Source organism: Mastigoproctus giganteus, chromosome 2, assembly GCF_048544385.1.
Source record: "Mastigoproctus giganteus isolate SK-2022 chromosome 2, ASM4854438v1, whole genome shotgun sequence".
NCBI lineage: Eukaryota > Metazoa > Arthropoda > Arachnida > Uropygi > Thelyphonidae > Mastigoproctus > Mastigoproctus giganteus.
In genome coordinates this window covers 91,074,435-91,093,635 of record NC_143576.1, presented here as the reverse complement: position 1 = coordinate 91,093,635, position 19,201 = coordinate 91,074,435, and the positions used below count along the sequence as shown (strand labels likewise).

At 39.7% G+C, this 19,201-nt stretch overlaps 1 protein-coding gene across 1 annotated transcript in view; it reads left to right on the top strand.

Moving 5' to 3' along the window:
* LOC150089413 (ribosomal RNA processing protein 1 homolog B-like) overlaps positions 1–19,201 on the top strand; it is a 141,714-nt gene that overhangs the window by 11,290 nt on the left and 111,223 nt on the right. The window contains exon 2 of the mRNA XM_090389975.1: positions 17,110–17,191. Coding sequence (XP_090246101.1) covers positions 17,126–17,191 — 66 coding nt within the window. The 5' untranslated portion in view covers positions 17,110–17,125. The remainder of the gene's footprint in view (positions 1–17,109; positions 17,192–19,201) is intronic.

Below are 19,201 nucleotides of genomic sequence, written 5' to 3'. Positions count from 1 at the left end.
TGAAGAGAAGTCCTGGTTCAGGCCGTAAGAGAGAAACTACGCCTTCCCAAGATCGATATTTGAAATGGCTATGCCTTCGTAATCACCATGCTAGTGCTCCTGATCTAAAACTGAACTTTGAGATGGCCTGTGGTGGTGGTGGTGGTGGTGGTAGTAGTAGTAGTGGCATGTGATGCAAGAAAGCTAGTGTATGAGCTTATGCAGCATCAGCCAAAAAAAAAAGAAATCACACCATTCCCTCCAAATGCCTGTCCAGTTCCTCCTTAAATTTATTTAACCTATCAACTTCCACGACAGATGGAAGTTTGTTCCAGCAATTAATCACCCGCTGGCTAAAGGCAAATTTCCGCACATCTATTCTACATCTGTCTTTTCTTAATTTGAATTTATGCCCACTTAGGTTCGTAATCTGAACAAGTGGAAGGATCCCATCAGAATTCAGCATGCTCAACCCATTCAAGGCCTTATGCACCTCAATCAGATCACTGGGCAGGTGCCTAATCTTCAGCCACTGCAATTTGCAGAACTTAAGCTTCTCTTGGTAAGAGAATCCCTTCATTCCCCTCACCAATCTTTTTGCCCTTCTCTGTACACGCTCAAGCAAATGTACATCCTTCCTAAAATGAGGCCTCCAGACCTTTACGCAGTACTCAAGGCGTGGCCTGACCATTGCCTTACACAGAGGGACAATCACCTCCTTTTCCCTGCTAGCAAAATTCCTATATATCTTTGACAAAACTCTATGACCTGCCATGGCTGCCTGTCTGCATTGGCCAGAAAACTTAATATCTGACTGCACAATTACTCCCAGGTCTTTTTCATTTTCTACCACCTTAAGTGTAGTACCACACAGTTGGTACGTTTCTCTGGGGTTACTTCTACCCATATGCAGTACTTTGCATTTGTCAAGGTTAAACTTCAGTTGCCACTTCTTAGCCCATCTGCCCAAATTATCCAGAACCTGTTGCAGTAGCACACTGCCATTGCTGTCATTAACAACCCTGTCAACCTTTGTATCATCTGCAAACTTCGACACTAAGCCTGATATACCTTCATCAATATCATTGATAAATATACAAAACAACAGTGGACCCAACACCGAACCCTGTGGGACTGCACTAATAACATTAGTCCACGAAGAGCAGCACCCATTGATTACCACCCTCTGTGTTCTCCCACTTTACCATCCTTTTATCCATTGTAGCAACTTACCCTTAATACCATTCTGCTCCAATTTGTACAATAGTCTTCCATGCGCAACAGTGTCAAAAGCTTTCCTAAAATCCAAATATATGATATCAAAATTATTTTTTGCATCCAGTTCCTTTGTAACCACATCATAATAACCGATCAGATTTCTCAGACAAGACTTTCCCTTAACAAATCCATGCTGAATTACTGCTGAATTATTAGTGTTGAAACAAGTGCGCAAACTATCCAAAGACTGCTTTCGGAAAGTGATCTACCAGCCTATCGACCCAGAAGATGTCTTTGTTGACCCATCAAATGAGGAAGAAACGACTTGCTTGGGCTAAAATCATATTTCATGGACAAAAGAGCAATGGGACACCGTCATCTTTTCTATCACAAATCGAAATTCAGTCTGCATGGCTCGGATGAGAAGCAACATGTCAGAAGACGAAAATCGGAGGCATAACACTGACTATAAAGTTCCCCACCAGTCAGATGGTCTGGGGATGCATAAGAAGCAAAGGGGTGGGATGAATTAAGTTTATTAACGGAATGGTGAAAGCAGAAACCTACACTATCTTGGCGGAGTACCTGAAACCCATTATTAGGGATCACCACACAATGTCCAAAACTGCATTTTTCAACAGAACTCAGCACCTTGCAACACAGTAAAATTGGTAAGTTTTATGCTATTTAGATTTAATGATGAGTTTGTCTTCTTGTCTCACAAGGCTTAACAGTTTTCCCTCGTTTTTCTCTTAAGGTGCAGTCAAACCTCAGAAATGCTCTCATTACAGTATTGGACTGGCCCGGCAACAGTGCAGATTTGAATCCTATTAAAAATTGCTGGTACATAATGTCGTCTAAAATTGCTCAGAAGAAGCCAACAAGTGAGATTCAGCTACAGGAGAAAGCATTGCCCAAAATTGGGCAACCGTATATCCAGAAGTTGATTAACTCTATGCTAGATCGTTGCAAGGCTTTAATTGCAGCTCAAGGAGGAGCAATAAAATATTGAGGACTTATTTTGCTGATTTACAGTACATAATATTATTACATTCACATGTCATTTCAGTTTGTACACCTAAATGCCATAAAATGTGTGTTTGGTTGTCATGATTTCTCATATTTCCATTAATTATGCATTTTACACTTTGGAAAGATATTTATGGCAATTGGGTATATCAGGTGGAGTCTTTTTTTTTTTATTTCATTCACAGAGATATATATCCTATCTAACAAATGCATTTCGAACATTTCTGCAACCCACAATGCAGCGCAAAACAAATTATTTGCAAAATTCACAAGTGATGCAGTTTTTTTTGTCTGCCACTGTATATTTTTCTAATTTCTGCAATATATTGCTACTCTGCACTGAGAAAACACAAAGTAGTTTAGCAATATATTCAAATATATAGGTGGCAAATTATTATTTTTATTTAAACTGTTTATAACATCGTTAGCTTTTCACCTTCTTTTAACTTTTACTATTCCTCATTCATATTTTATTACTGTTCCTTATTTTCCTAGGCAGAATCTGTATATTGACATACACATAGTTTTATATTTGTACCTCAATTATTTAAAAATATATTTTTAGCAAAATTCTTTTAACTTTTTGTTTAATAACTTTAGGCCTTCATTGTCAACATGAATGTTGAGGTTTGAGACATTGTGTTCCAGATGGACTGTAATAGCTGTAGTGTCCTGAAGCTATGATATTCTATCCTATTAATTCTTTGTAGTATTATGCCATCCCCATTTTTATACTTTGCTAAATTTTATATTACTATTACTTTGGTGTACATCAGCCATGTTTACTTATAATCTTGACCCTTCTAATATTTTAATGCTACTCTTATCTATTTACAGTTAGCTTAAGTACTTGAATTTTTAATTTTGCTATTTTGGTATTTTATTTATTGCATAATTTTTGCTTTGGATATTGTTTTTTTTTTAAAATTCTGTATTCTTTATTGCCTTATTTCTTCCATCCTTCATTTTATTTAGTATCTTCTAGGCTTGGCAACTTCTATAGTGAACATGCATGCTTTTTAATACATAATTTACAAAACATATATTCAACATTACATTCATTTTAAGCTGCTTTAAGATTTAACTTCCATAACTTACTTTTTTAACAACTTCTCATCCATTCTGTTTCACATATTGCATTGATAGATTATTCCTCTCTTTTAATACCATACCTTACCATGTTGTTGTTTTTTTTTTTTTTTTTTATTTACCACATATGGTCAGATGTTTATGAAAATTCACTAGTTTTTTGCCTCCAACTGTTTTTGTCACTTTCATCTGTAAAATTATTTAAATAATTTGACAAACACACATGGGAGGCAAGAATTAGTGAATTTTCATAAAGGTTCAACCACTTTCAGTTTTAAAAAAATGTGATTAATTTGTTCCTTGTTATCAAAGTGATAACAAGAACATATATTGGATACCACATAACAATGCAATGGATTGATTACTCATTATCCATTTGAAGATAACTTGGTTTGATTCCCACTGGAGATTGGAGGAATTAACAGGCCTACGAAAATTTTTATTTCTCAGAGCAAACTAAACTAAAATTACAATTAATTAGCTTTCGGCTGAGTGGACAGCCTTCTTCAGATAGAAAAATACTTTGAATGGCAGTTGGAATAGAGATGTGCACTGCCAGGATGGTGCATGAGGCGCGTGGCTAATTGTTTGAGGTTGATGTTTGTGGCTGTGACGTATGGTGGTGACGTGGCCAGCGTTTGTCTATGGACAGAATTACTGCTTCTGTGATGCGGTTAACTTGACAACCACTGTTCCTGTTCAAAGAGGTATCCGAGCATTTTATGTTTAACGATTCCAACCAGGTGTGCCTTAGATAATGGTGGGACCTGACCACGACATCGCGGTGTGGGTCAATGTCGTGGTGGGTTGTCCATACATGCTCGGCGATAGCTGAGTGTTCCACATCTGCCAAATGGATCGCCCTTTTATGCTCTGAGAGACGTTTCTCGAGTCGACGTCCAGTCTCTCCAAAGTAGCAGCTAGTGCAGTCACGGCAAGAGATGCGATAGACCAAACCGCTCTGTAGAAGGGTGGGGACGGGTGTTTTTTACGTTGGAAATGAGAGAACGTAGTTTCTTGCCTGGGAGTTGGATGCACTTTATCCCATGTGATTTTAGGATTCTACAGATCTGTTGTGACAGGTTGGGGTAGTAAGGTGTAAGGTGTATTTAGTGTCAGACGGCACAAGGGGTTTCCCCCATCTCCGTGTTGCTTTCATTGTGGGTGTACCAGTTCACTGGGAAATGCCAGAGATTTAAAAGTGTGTGGGCTTTGTATCTGTGTGATGTCGTGTACCGTTGTTCATCTGGTCGTTTAGCCGCTGCACCCCTGCTGAGGCCGAACGTTGCCCCACCTTCGCCCCGTGGAGGCAGACCAGGAACCCAGTAGTTTTAGTTTCACTCTGGCAGGTCCTGCCACCTAATTTCCTGAGATTTCAGAGGCTAGGACCTTAAAAAAAAAAAAAAAAACCGCGCGCGCTCTTTTATATGCACGTATGTACAGACAGAGACATATCCATCATCGTCGATTTGATGATCGTTAGGTGAGGGGGATAATGCTTGCATAATAAAGGGCGAAAGAATGGGCGAACGGGAATTTTGACATAATTAATTTTTTGTGTGTGGGACATTCGCTAGCATAAAGATAGTGGGTGGGAGACTGAAGGCTGGGGGGATTAAGGCAGAAATATGGGGATGATAGAGTATGCAACCCCAGAAGTCAGTGAGGCATGCCCATGCCTCACCAGGAGAAAGTAGGGGGCACCGGGGGGACTGTCCCACCACCGGGCAGGGGAGGGGGTGGAAAGGCACCAGGTAAGGGAGCCCGGTGAGCTGAAGAACAGATGTTCTTTGGTTATAATGGTAGTGGGTTGTGGGCTGCGGCCATTTGGTTTCTCCTCGTCCTCCTCCTCGTGAACAGTGCCTGTGCATAATCCGAGAAGGCTTGATACTCCTCCTTTGTGTCTAGGAGGTGATGTTCTTGTCCCTTTGGTAAGTAGTGGATTCTGGTGAGTAAAACACCACGTAGGTCTTCATAGAGCCTGCAGTCATACATTAGGTGCTGCCAGCTCTCCAGCCCCCCGCAAGTGCAAGTTGGATCAACCTGAATCCCAAGTCGAGACAGTTTGGCATTAATAGCTCCGTGTCCAGTTAAGAGGTACGTTGCTTGTAGACCTGGGGAGAACCAGTTGGGTGAGGTTGGGTAGTTTTGTTCAATATTGGGTAGAAATTTCTTTGTGATCTCTCCCTTTTGAGAGTTGGTCCACCTTTCCTGCCATGCCTGCTGCAGGTGAGTTTGTATCCTCTTCTTTTCCACATTTCTGTTGCTGGTTAGGTCAATAGTGAATCCCAGAAAAGTCTGTGGGGTGCCTTTGTCTAGGTAGTATAGTAGGCCGCGTTGTATGATTTCTAGGTCCAGTGGGAGAGTGCTTGCGAGCACTTGCAGGGCGTGGGTGCTCACCGTGCGGCAAGCGCGAGTGATGGTTAGGAGGATGGATCTGTGAATTTGGTCCGTGATACGTCTGTTTACTGCTGTTGTGGTTTTTTGAAACCATGCACTGGATGCGTAGGTGACGATCGGAGTGAAGATAGCTTTGTAGAACAGTTTGAGGACTCGCTTTTTTAAGCCCCATTCTTTACGTGTGACTCTGGCAACCATGGCTGCGTAGCGTCTTATTTTTTTACGGAGATATTTCAGATGGTCCTGAAATGACAGTTTTTGGTCCAATATCACGCCTAGGTATTTCAGTTGGTTGGAGAATTTGATTGTTTCCTGCCCAATTTTTATTTGTGGAGGCCGCCTAAGATCAAGGTGTCCCTTTAGTAGGATGGAGTTTGTTTTTGTGGAGGATATTTTGAGTTGATTTCAGTTTGCCCATTCTTGGAGAGTGGTCAGGGCCCGATTTGCGAGGACCTCTAACGCAGCTCTTGAGTTTGCCTGTATCGTCAGAATGAGGTCGTCCGCAAATGCCTGAGATTGTACTTCATTGAGATCGATGTTAAGAAAGGTGTCCAAGACAATATTCCAGAGCAGTGGGCCAAGGACCGAACCTTGAGGGCAGCCCCGATGGACATGCCTGGAGAGTGTGCCATAGGGGGCGGTGACTTTGATGGTTCTGTTGCTTAGGTAACTTTTGATTGTGTTATAGAGGTTTTCCGGCATGTTGGCTTCGTGCAACCTCGCCAAGACGCTCGGCCACCAAAGTGAGTCGAACGCCCCAGCGAAGTCCACGGCTATCACTAGGAAGTACTTTGTATTACATCTGTTTACCTTGGTCAGGAGGTGAGTTAAGGCATCCACGGCGGAGGTTCCCCATCTGAAGCCGAATTGGTTTGCTGAGGTCAGGCCTGCCTCATCATGGTAATGTTGGATCCGTGTGTAGAGTAGTCGTTCAAATAGCTTACTGATAACTGTCAAAAGTGCAATGGGCTGATAGGAGTCCGGAAGGTGTGGTGGCTTTGTTGGATTCTTTAGGATGAGTTTAACGTTTGCCATCTTCCAGGAATTCGGGAAGATACCTTCTCTGGGACAGAAGTTATATAGGTTTAGTAGTAAGTTCGGGGCGTACTCTACCATTTTTTTTGATAATTTCGGGTTCCAGAAGATCCGGTCCAGGGCATCTATTTCCCTTTATTAGGTCTGCTGCATTGCTGATCTCTTCCATGGTGAAAGGGTGCTCTTTTGTTGCCGTTTGATGAGTCTCGTTGGCCTGGCAAACTCGGCTCTGTTCTGTTGTCATTGTTTGTATCTCTGGATGAAAGGCAGCGTCAAGGATATTGTTGATGGTGTGTTCCCAAGTGGTAGTCAAGTTTCCTTCAGGTGTTTTAGTGGCTTCAACTACTTCCCCTCTGGGAAGTTTGTTGGTGACGATCTTGTATACAAGTCCCCAAGGGTCCTTGTTTCCAGTAGTGGAGACCAGGCGCTCCCAGGATTGGTTTTTGCTTTCTCTAATTTGTGCTGTATAGGCGTTTCTCGCCTCTTTGTAGCTCTGTCGTAGGGTTTCAATTTCCGCCATCGGCCAGGAGCGTCTGGCTCGCTGGAAGGCCTTTCTTCTTTCCTGTGCCTCCTTCCTGAGTCGCTGGAGGTTTTGATTCCACCAGGGCACTTTCCCTGGTGTTGGATTTTTCTTCCTGATGGCTTGTTTTATGATTTCAGTCGTTTTAATTTGGAAGATCCTTGGGTCCTCGATACGTTGCAGTTCTCTCTGTCGTTGTTGTATGCTATTCCGTATGGTGGTCTGGAAGAGTTCCCAGTCTGCCTTTGCTATGGCATATCTATGGGCAGTTTGTCTGTTCACAGGTACTGTGGCCAGTGATTTGTTTAGACTGAATGTAATGGCGCGATGATCCGACATTGTCCAGGCCTCACGGACGGTCCGTTTGGAAATGTTGTTGGCAGCATTCCTAGTTGCCATGGTAAAGTCTATAGTGGCCTCCCATAATGTGTTGCAGAATGTAGGCAGATTGTTGGGTAAGTTTAGTACAGTTAATGTTGAGGTTGCCAGGAATTCTTCCAACTTGGTCCCGTTTCTGGTACTCTGTCTATCTGGGGTATGGCTGTGCCACATTGGCGACCGGCAGTTGACGTCTGCTCCCACGATGATTTTTGCATTTGGGAGCATATCACTAGCCAGACTTAGGTACCTTACTGCGAAGTCGATGTCCTCACCCGGACGGCAGTAAAGGGCTATGACATAAAACGTGCCCAAGGCCGTGGTGAGTTGGGCACATGCGGCCCAAGATGTGCATAGCTGAGTGATTTTGGTCACCGTTATATCTGGGTTTCTTACCAAAATCGCTGCCCATGGGGTGTCATCCCCTGTTTGAACTACTTTGTATGTTATGGGATAGCCCCTGACAGCTTTCATATGTACATATGGTTCTTGTAATATTACTACATCAATGTTTTCTTCTTCCGCCTTCTTGCGGATTTGGTCGGCGACCGCCTTGGCTCTATGTGCATTTATCTGCATGAATTTAACCTCTGTGATGTTATATTTTTTAGGCTGTGTTCCCATAGTTGAGTCTTGATTGGAATAAACTCTTTGCTTTCAGGTATGTAGGACATTGACCATCTCTGATTGAATGTGCGCTATCTAACTTTAAACTCTTGCAGTTTGCACAGGTTGGGTCAGTGTTTTTGTTTGGGCAGTCACGGAAGGCGTGACCTTTTGCCGAACAATGCCCGCATGTGGGAATTGTCTGGGTGCATGTGTGGGTTGTATGCCCAAATTTGCAGCACCTGTAGCATTTGGGCACAGTCACATGCTCCCGAAAGCGGTGACTGCCCCAGTTAACATAGATTCTGTTCTGGGTGCTTAAAGCCCTCCATGCCATGGGCGCGAGCTCGACAACCCAGTTTTGGCGACTTCCATCCCTTGACTTGGTTATGTACTTGGGCGTCACTAGGTCTTCCTTATTCCTGTCCGGAAATATGGCCTGTAGATTTCTTTGGAATAGCTCCTCTGATAGGTGATCTGGGGTAAGGTCTTTGGCCAGGTCATATTACGATTGAAGGGCCTCGGTTTTTGGGTGCAGCAGCGGTTAGTCCTAGTTCAGGTATTTTCGGATTTTCTATTATTCTTTGTGCTTCCTCTCTTGTTTCCGTTTCTATCAGTAGTCCGACATTCCTTGTTTTCCTTACGGCCTTTATTCTTGTTGTCTTAAATTCTTCGTTTAGGTTAGTCATTATTTGGGATTTGAGTTGTTCACTGGACTGGTTGTCGTGGGGTTTTGTTGGTCGTAGGACCGCTAAGTGTGGTTGTTTAGGTAGGATCTTTCTTTCGGGTTCGGGTGCTTTGCCGGCCACTATCGAGTCACTTGCTGGTGTCCTCAGCGCTTGTGCATACGACGGAGCGCGCTGTAGCATTTGTTTGTCTCCATCCATGTTTCGTGCTTCCAATATTGCTTCTGCCTTCTGTAGTTGGCCGAATGTGTTCATTAAGATGGCTTCAAGTTTATTCCATTGATGTACGATTTCTGCTCGTAATACGGATGTTATTTTGCTGCAGGTTGGGGTAGTATGGGATAAATGCTCTCGTGGATGACTCGTCACTGTTGGTGTTGCTGTTGGTCACCACGTTGTCGCGTGCCGGTTTTACGGCCTGCCGTAGGTACACAAAGAAGACACACCACTAAGATCAACTGTATCCTGCTGTGGATCACCGACTTAAGAGTTGTCTAAGTTTGTCTCGAGGCTTCTTTCTCCTCTAGTTGGCAAGACCACCTACACCGTCTCCAACAGTATTGAGTTCATAGAAAGGATTCACACTATATCCATCTCACAAGATCAAGTCATGGCATCGTTCGATGTAATATCACTCTTTACCTCCATCCCAGTGGAATGTGCCATCTCTTGTGCAAAACAACTCTTAGACAATGATGAAACCCTTAGCGACAGAACTAGACTGACGCCTGATGACATTTCCGCCGCCCTCAGACTGTGCTTAACAGGGGGTGCAATCATGTTTAACGACTTAATCTACCAGCAGGTACATGGCACAGCCATGGGTTCCCCTATCAGTTTGGTCACAGCAAACATCGTGATGGAGGAGTTAGAGGGGCGTGCGTTTACGCACGCACCAGATCACATCGCCTTTTGGTGTCGCTATGTAGACGATGTGTTCGTAGTTATCCCTAGAGTCTCAGGTCAGCGACTCCTAACCCACCTCAACTCACTATCGCCCTTCATAAAATTCACGATTGAGCTGGAGTCGAACAACACTATTCCATACCTAGATACCCTCGTCCGGGGCGAAGCCACATGCTTGAAGACGATAGTTTATCGTAAACCTATGTGTGCTGGCCAATTTACCAATTTCCGGTCAGCACACGCGTGGGGCCACCTCCTCTCCACTGCCCGAACCTTGCTAACTCGCGCCTGGACACACTCCAGCTCCGAAAGTGAAAGACGCAAAGAGATCACCAGGGTCAAAGTAGACCTTACGAGGTGTGGCTATCCCATCGACATCCTTGACAGGTGTGATCTACAGGCACGCGACAACGTGACGACCAACAGTGACGAGTCATCCACGAGGGCATTTATCCCATACTACCCCAACCTGTCACAACAGATCGGTAGAATCCTAAAATCACATGGGATAAAGTGCATCCAACTCCCAGGCAAGAAACTACGTTCTCTCATTTCCAACGTAAAAACACCCGTCCCCACCCTTCTACAGAGCGGTTTGGTCTATCGCATCTCTTGCCGTGACTGCACTAGCTGCTACTTTGGAGAGACTGGACGTCGACTCGAGAAACGTCTCTCAGAGCATAAAAGGGCGATCCGTTTGGCAGATGTGGAACACTCAGCTATCGCCGAGCATGTCTGGACAACCCACCACGACATTGACCCACACTGCGATGTCGTGGACAGGTCCCACCATTACCTAAGGCACACCTGGTTGGAATCGTTAAACATAAAATGCTCAGATACCTCTTTGAACAGGAATAGTGGTTGTCAAGGTAACCCCATCACAGAAGCAGTAATTCTGTCCATAGACAAACGCTGGCCACGTGCCTCACGCACCATCCTGGCAGTGCACATCTCTATTCCAACTGCCATTCAAAGTATTTTTCTTTCTGAAGAAGGCTGTCCACTCAGCTGAAAGCTAATTAATTGTAATTTTAGTTTAGTTTGCTCTGAGAAATAAAAATTTTCGTAGTATGAATCCAGAGCACGTAGGCCTCTTTCATTATTAACAGGCCTCTTTAGTCAGGGCTGTAATTATAGAATACAGTTTAGCCCACACACACACACACACACACACACACACACACACACACACACTCTAGTACCAAAAATATACATAATATATCATCTGATATGGCAAAAGCTTCTGAAACAGACAACCAACATTAGCATTAGTAGAGGCATACTATGCAAGAAAGCAAGCTTATGCAGCATCAGCCAAAAAAAAAAAACATTCCCCTTGTGAATCCTCCATTTGTTCCAAAAAGCCTGTCTAGCTCAGCTTTAAAATTATTTAGGCTATCAACTTGCACAACAAAAGATGAAAGTCTGTTCCACCAATCAACTACCTGCTGGCTAAAGGCAAATTTCCACACATCTATTCTACAACCATCTTTCCTCAATTTGAATCTATGCCCCCTCAGGTTCTTAATCCGAGCAAGAGGAAGAATCCCATCAACATTCAGCTTTCTCAACCCATTCAAGGCTTTATACACCTCAATCAGATCACCTCGCATGTGCCTACTCTCCAGGCACTGCAATTTGCAGAGCTTAAACCTTTCTTGGTAAGAGCAACCCTTTATTCCATTCACTAATCTTGTTGTCCTTCTCTATACTCGTTCCAGCAGCTCTACATCTTTCTTAAACTGAGGCCTCCAGACCTGTATACAGTACTCAAGGTGTGGCCTGACCATAGCCTTATACAAGGGGATAATCACATCCTTTTCCCTGCTAGAAAAATTCCTGTATATCATTGACAAGACACCATGAGATACTCTTTCAGACTGTCTGCACTGCTCAGACAACTTCAAATCTGACTGCACAATTATCCCCAAGTCTTTCAACTTTCCACTTCCCTGAGTGTAGTACCACACAGTTGGTATGTTTCTCTTGGTTTGTTACCCATATGCAGTACTTTTCATTTGTCAATGTTAAACTTCAGTTGCCACTTCTCAGCCCATTTGCCAAACTTATCTAGATCCATTTGGAGTAGCATACTGTCTTTACTGTTGTTAACAACCCTGCCAACCTTTGTATCATCTGCAAACTTGGACATTAAGCCTGATATACCTTCATCAATATCATTGATGAATACACAAAGCAACAATGGACCCAGCACTGAACCCTGGGGAATTCCACTAATTACATTTGTCCACAAAGTGCAGTGTCCATTGATTACCACTCTCTGTCGTCTCCCACTAAACCATCCCTTTATCCATTGTAGCAACTAATCCTTAATACCATACCGCTCCAATTTGTACAGCAGTCTTCCATGTGCAATAGTATCAAAAGCTTTCTTGAAATCCAAGTATATGATATGTAAATGGGGAATAATCCTTAATTTTTGCTACTTTTTTGAATCAAGGAACATAACAAAAACTTACATAAATGTGACATTTTCAGTGATAAAATTCCTTGAAAAGACCTCTTCTTGCTTACTTGAAAAATCTGTGATTTTCAGATTTCATAAAACAGTATTAATGCTTAAAGTATTAGTACTGTTTTATCTTCTCTGAATATGTAACATTTAATTGGGATGTAAGATTAAGAATAAAAAAATTATTTGATTAAGAAAAAAAATATTAGAGCAAGCTTATACAGCATCAGCCAAAAAAAAAAAAATTAAAAATAAACACTTCCCACATCACCTGCTCATATCCCACTAATAATTTATCCACTTCTTCCTTTCCACTGCAATTTGCAGAAGTAAAACCTTTCTTGTTAAGTGTACTTTTATGTTCTTGAGTAATCTTGTTGCCCTTCTCTACACCTGTTTCAACAGATCCACATCCTTTCTAAATTGATGCTTCCATACCTGTACACATTACTCAAGATGTGGCCTTTCCATTTTGTCATACAGTGGAATAATCAACTCCTTATCCCTGCGGGCAAAATTCATGTATATAATTTGCAAAACCTCATGAACTATGATAATAAGTACTGGGAAACAAAAATGAGAGGAGAAATGTGTGATAGTCCTAATGACTGTGATGAGTATAACTAACAGCTGTACAACTAGAGTGGTCCAGTAAATCAGATTGTCTTATAATGAGAGATTTCACTTTACAGATATTAACTGGAACTTCTGTGTTGTCACTCACACAGCAGCAAGACATTTATGGATTTATTGGGTGACTGTTTTCTACACTAGCACGTGAGAAAGGCAATGAGAGAAAGCAGTACTATTGATCTGATCATCAGAAACCACTCTTCATACAGTGTATCAATATGGGACATACTTTACTTATGTAAACACTGAAAGGAAAGGGGTTAATCATGTTGGTCTACTAGATATGAATGGTATAACATTTGATGATGCTGCTCGAGTTGCTGACAAACTAAATAGATATTCTGAATTTGCATTCATGCATGAGAAATTTTTTTAAGGATAGAACCAGAAGTATATCAAATTACAAAGAGCTAAATGATTTTATAACTGAGAGGAAAATTGTTGAAGCCAATCATGGGCTGGGGATGTGTAAATGTATCCCCAATTCAAAGATTTAGTGTCAAACAACATTAACTACAAAATTGTATTTTCGTTTTGAGACAACTTTAGTTTAACTTTATGCAAATAACTTTAGTGCATATCATGTCATAGAAATTTATTTCTCTAGTAGTTTACAAGTTAGCTTGGGCTATAAACACATTTCCAGTAAACCAAAAAAATGCCAAATGACTTTTTCTTGGTTAATTACAAAAACATTTACTATAAAATAATTTTGTAGTTAACGTTGTCTGATACTAAACCCTTGAATTCATAAAGGTGATCAAAAGGTGAAGTGAGTAATTACAGACCTGTAAGCTTTACTTCTGTTCCAGGAAAAATAATGGAATTACAGGTTAAAGAAGTAATGCAGGACCATCCAGACAGGGATGCAATTATATGGTGGTCACAGTGTGGATATTTTATGGGATGATCTTAACTGACTAATCTGATTGGATACTGTAACAGAGGAAGTGAATGCAAAAAATAGCATTGACATCATATACTTAGATATCAAAAAAGCTTTTTATAGTGTTGCACATAAAACATCTGTGCAAATTTGAGCAATGTTACTACTATGAATAAAGGTATAGTTGAGAGGAAGTAGACTGGGTGGTTATCAGTTGGCACTGCTCTACTTGGACTGACATTATTAGTGGAGTTCCCCCCACCCAAGATTCAGTACCAGCCCATTTTTGTTTTTAATATTTATTAATGATATTGATAAAGCATATCACACTTAATATCTAAGCTTACAGATGATACAAAGGTTGGCAGTGTGGTTAATGATAGTAATCACAGTATGGTACTGCAACAAGAGCTTAAAAAATTAGGCAGATGGGCTGAGAAGTGGCAGTTGAAGTTTAACATTGATATATGCAAGTTACTGCATATGGATAGCATGTATTAATTGTGCAGTCAGATATTGTTTTCTGAGCAGTGCATACAGGCTACCTTGGCAGCCTGTATGCACTGTCAATGATATACAGAAATTTTTCCAGCAGGGATAAGGAGGAGATTATTCCATTGTATAAGGCTATGGTTGGGTTTCACCTTGCATCTGCATACAAGTCTGGAAGCTTTATTTTAAGGAAGATGTTGATCTGCTGAAACAGGTGCAGAGAAGAGTAATGAGAATAGTGAAGGGAACAAAGGATGCTCTTACCAGGAAAGGCTTCAGTTCTGCAAATTACATTTTCTGAAAACTAGTACCTGATTGAAGTATTTAAGGCTTTGAATGGATTTAGTAAGCCAAATATTGATGGCATTTTTCCTCTTAATGAAAGTTTTCTCTCTAAATAACTACTCATATACCATTAGGATTTTTTAAAAGTTAGTTTATTTAGTCTTATTGACTAAACCTACTATACGGTTAGGTAATGTTTTGGAACCTTGCTGGAGCCCATCATCAGTCCATACTTGGTTGTACTGAAGGACAGATAAACAAATTGTTACAGTTATTAATTAATTATAATTAATCTCATTATATTAGATCCTTCCTCTTGCTCAGACAATGCAAAAATGAAGGGGCATACATTTAAATTGAGGAAGGATGGTTGCAGAATAGATGTGTGGAAATTTGTATTTAGTCAGCATACAGTTGATTGTTGAAAAAAACTTCCATTTGGTACCATGGAAGTGGATAGTTTCAGTAAATTTAAAGAAGGAACTAGACAAATTATTAGAGTGATTCAGCATATCTTGTTGGAATTGGCCTTTTTTTTCTTGGTTGATATAAGCAAGAAATGTTTGAAAACAAGCTGTATTACCTTATTTTCTTGCATCATTTTCCATTACTAATACTGGTATCACTGTGAGCCTTCTTCTAAGATAAAATTAAACTAGAAACTATCAATGACTCACAGATCACCTGGTATTTGATAGTCCTACTAACAAAGAAGCCTAAAAAAGGTCTTTGTTAGTACCTTTACAGTTTATGTGGTAATTGCCACATAATCTGTAATTCTTTAAAAGCTTTTAGTTTAATTTCATCTCAAAATGAGATGCCAAGAAGTGTGCTGAAATGTAAGATACCTTTTGCATAAATTCTCAGGCAGAGGCAGGATATTTCACTTCTGAGCTGTCTAATCCTACACTCATGGTGCTACTTGCAACAAACATTTCTGAAACAGGTCTGGGTGGTGTGAATTGAAAATTAGTGACAATAGCCTTCTCTATTGGGGAAATGGTCAAAAGTGCAAGGCTAGGCAACTTGTGCAGGGTTTCACAATATGAGACATTATAGTAATGATTCTGTATTTTAAACTTTGTTTGCTTTCTTCATGAATTTACTGCATTTTAAAAGGATACCTTTTGGCATTACCCAATATATATTAATAAATTACTGCAGCCAGAGGTGTATTCAGGCCATAAATGCTTCATGTAGGTAATTTATTTAATCCTATATTTTATTCTCAGTGTAAGTTTTCTCATATATATCCATATTGTCTATTTACTTCATTTTTTTTACCCCAAAATATTTTTCTGTGATAAATTTCAAAATTCTTGTAAAATGGCCAAAAGCACTGATGACATTTCTCATTCCATTGTAATTTATAATTAAAAATAATTTACTTTATAGTTAATATCATAAATTCATTTCAATCAACACCTTTCAAATAATATATGATTTGTCTATGTAGATGCAAAACTCAAGGATGAGATTATTGATAAACATATATCCAAGAGTGTTCTTGATAAAGTTTGTCAAAATAAAAGAACCACCTGTTGCGGAGAAATGTCCTTATTACAGTAGTCTAATGTATGATGCAAGTTGTCTAATCCTGTACTCAAAATGCCCTTTAAAAATTACATTAGAAGATTAGTCATTAAGTCATTATCATTATAGACAAAAACATGAATATGAGATACAATACTGTTCACTTTTATGTTTTGTGCAAGATATTGCAATTTTTTTTTTAGACTCCTGGGTAATATTTGTCTCACTTTATTCTCTGTGGCAGACATGTGTGGATGAAGTTATTAATTACAGCATGTTCTTTCTTCTGATCAATAAGGAAACCTGTTTCTTCAAACTGCTAAATGCCAAAGAATTTTTTTTTTTTTTTCCGGTCTGCTACACAGACTAAAATTCAGAAGTTCCATTTTTGTAGTACCACCTTCACAGTGTAAACTTACTGCTGTAGGCTGTCATGATTTTGGAATTAAACCTAAGTTCCAAACATGTACTCAGTTTTAAATTTTTGGTTCCAAGATTGCAGGGATAAGCACTATGTATGCAATTAAAGGGCCTCCGTAGCCGAGTGGTCAGGAGCGGGAGTGCATAGCACACGCTCTTTGAGTAGACCGGGGTTCAAGCCCCTGACTGCTGAATACGATCAATCTGCCAACCCCCACTGGAACAGCTTGGCAGATTATGGTCCATTTTCCCTCAGCATGAATTGTTGAGGAGGCTTCCATCCTGCAGTGGGTTGATAATGGCTGCACTTTACGTTTTTATGCAATTAAAATGGTTTGATTAATAAAAAAAAAAAGAACCCTGTACATACATTAATCTGGAACCTGTTTAAATTAGTATAGCTAATTACAACTGTACGTTTAACATCTTTGGTTCAGGTTTGAAAATCATTACTGTAATCTCTTGGTTTGGCTTATTTCATAAGATGTAGTTAGGCTTTTTAGCTTCATTTAAAATAATCTATTTGTATATTGTTTAGTAAGCAAAACATCATCATGCCACCTAAATTCATACGGAATTTATCAGATGAAGATCTTTTAAATGCAAAGGATGCAGAAAAAGTAAGTGATAGTTTTCTAATTGAAAGTAGAATTTATCAATTAATTTTCATTATTGATTCATACAATATTTTAGTGAAATAAATACTTGCCACATGTTTTTCCATGCTCTTGAAATTCAAGGCCTTTAATGGGGCACTAATTGGGGTAACTATTAATTATTACAGTTAATGCCATTTGTCTAACTTTAAATAATTTAATAATGGTTACTCTAAGTAGGAGTTTAATGTTTTAATAGGAATATATTGGCACCTCATTATGCTGGTTTGCTTTACACTAATTTGTATAATGCTTTAAGAAAAGATATTAATTAAAAAAAGTGTACTATATGATTTACCCTAAAAAAAGGTGAAATTGTGTAATAAATACAAATGCCTAAGTACACAGCTGTTTGAATCATGGTGCCACTCAGCAATTGTGCAGCTACATATTTTTGTTGAGCATTTGTAGCTGCACCCAAGCACTTTCATTTCTTAGTTTTTTAATAATTTGTTTTATAGTCATATTTTTTTATTACAACACTAGTATAACATTTGCATATTCTGCTTAATATTAGACAGTTCCCTTGGGCATTATGCTCAAGGAAACTGTCTAATAGCATTTATTGATAAACTATCAGATGGGATCTTATCTCCATAGGCACCATTTTATGACCCTGTTTAATGTTATTTTTGCATAGCAATCCATCTTTGGCAATCAATTAAGAGAGCAATATAAAGTGCTGCTATATTAACTTAAAAAATAAGTAATTTTCATTTAGAGTTTTTTGTTATTTTTTTAACAAACTTGCACTTCATGTTTGTTAGCAAGTTAATTTCCAAAAATATAATGAATCAATATTAATCTATTATGCAATATTAGATTAAACAAATATCACACTTGGGTGTTAAGCACAATCACAGGGTCTAATTACTGGAATATTTTGTTTAAATATAAACCAAATCAAAATAATTGAAATTTATAAATTTATATTGTGCAGTAGGTAGTGTACTTTAAAAGAAAGAAAGCTGTGTATTGGGGATTCTCAAACTGTGAGTTACAACCACCCCAGGGATGTCATGAGCAACTTAGAGGGGATCAAAAATTTTTATAAATTTGTCCCATCTTGGACTTTTGAGTATTACTAATCTTACAATCCAGTTTTCCATCTGCTTATTTGTTTTTATACTCACATATTTTTTTACTTTATAAAATGTGTAAATTTATCTATTAAATCCATCATACGAGATGTAGCTATTAAATAAAGAGACTTGCAATAAAATAAATATAAGGAAATATTTCACGCCTTACAATTTATCCACTTCAAAATAGTCGCCTTTGGCTTACACACACTGTTCCATATGTTTCTTCCAATCACAGAAATATTTCTGGAAATTATTTTCTGTAAGCCCTTTTAACACTTCAGTAATTTTTTTTCTGAATATCTTCATTGGATGAAAAATGAGTTCCATTAACTGCACTTTTCAGTTTAAGGAAGAGGAAAAACTCACAAGGAGTTAGACTATAAGGGAGTGAGGTGACACCCCCACTGGTAATCAGTGAAAACAAGCTGTACAGACCATGTGATATATAAGGCTTTGTATTGTCATGTAGTACGAGCACACCAGCTCCAATATCTGTGGCTGCTTCTGTCAAATTTTCAGGCATAATTTCTGAGAACTTTGCATAGTAGTCTCCAATTACTTGATCTTCCAAGTGGCACATGATCAGTGGTGATAATTTCCTCATAATCATAGGCCACAGCAACAATTTGTTTCACTTTTGATTGTTGTTGGTGACATGGCCAGTTCAGTTCAGCGCCTCTGTAGCCAGGTGGGCAGGAGCAGCAGTGCATAGCACACGTTTCTTGATTAGACCGGGGTTCGAGCCCTTGACCACCAAATACGGAGGATGCGGAAGGTCAGGGAATGACCACCGCATATCCCCGGAGTAATGTGGCCTTAGTTGCTAATGCTCCTAAAAACCAAATAACAACAACACGTTCAGTTCAGAGTTGCATGCCCATGTCTCATC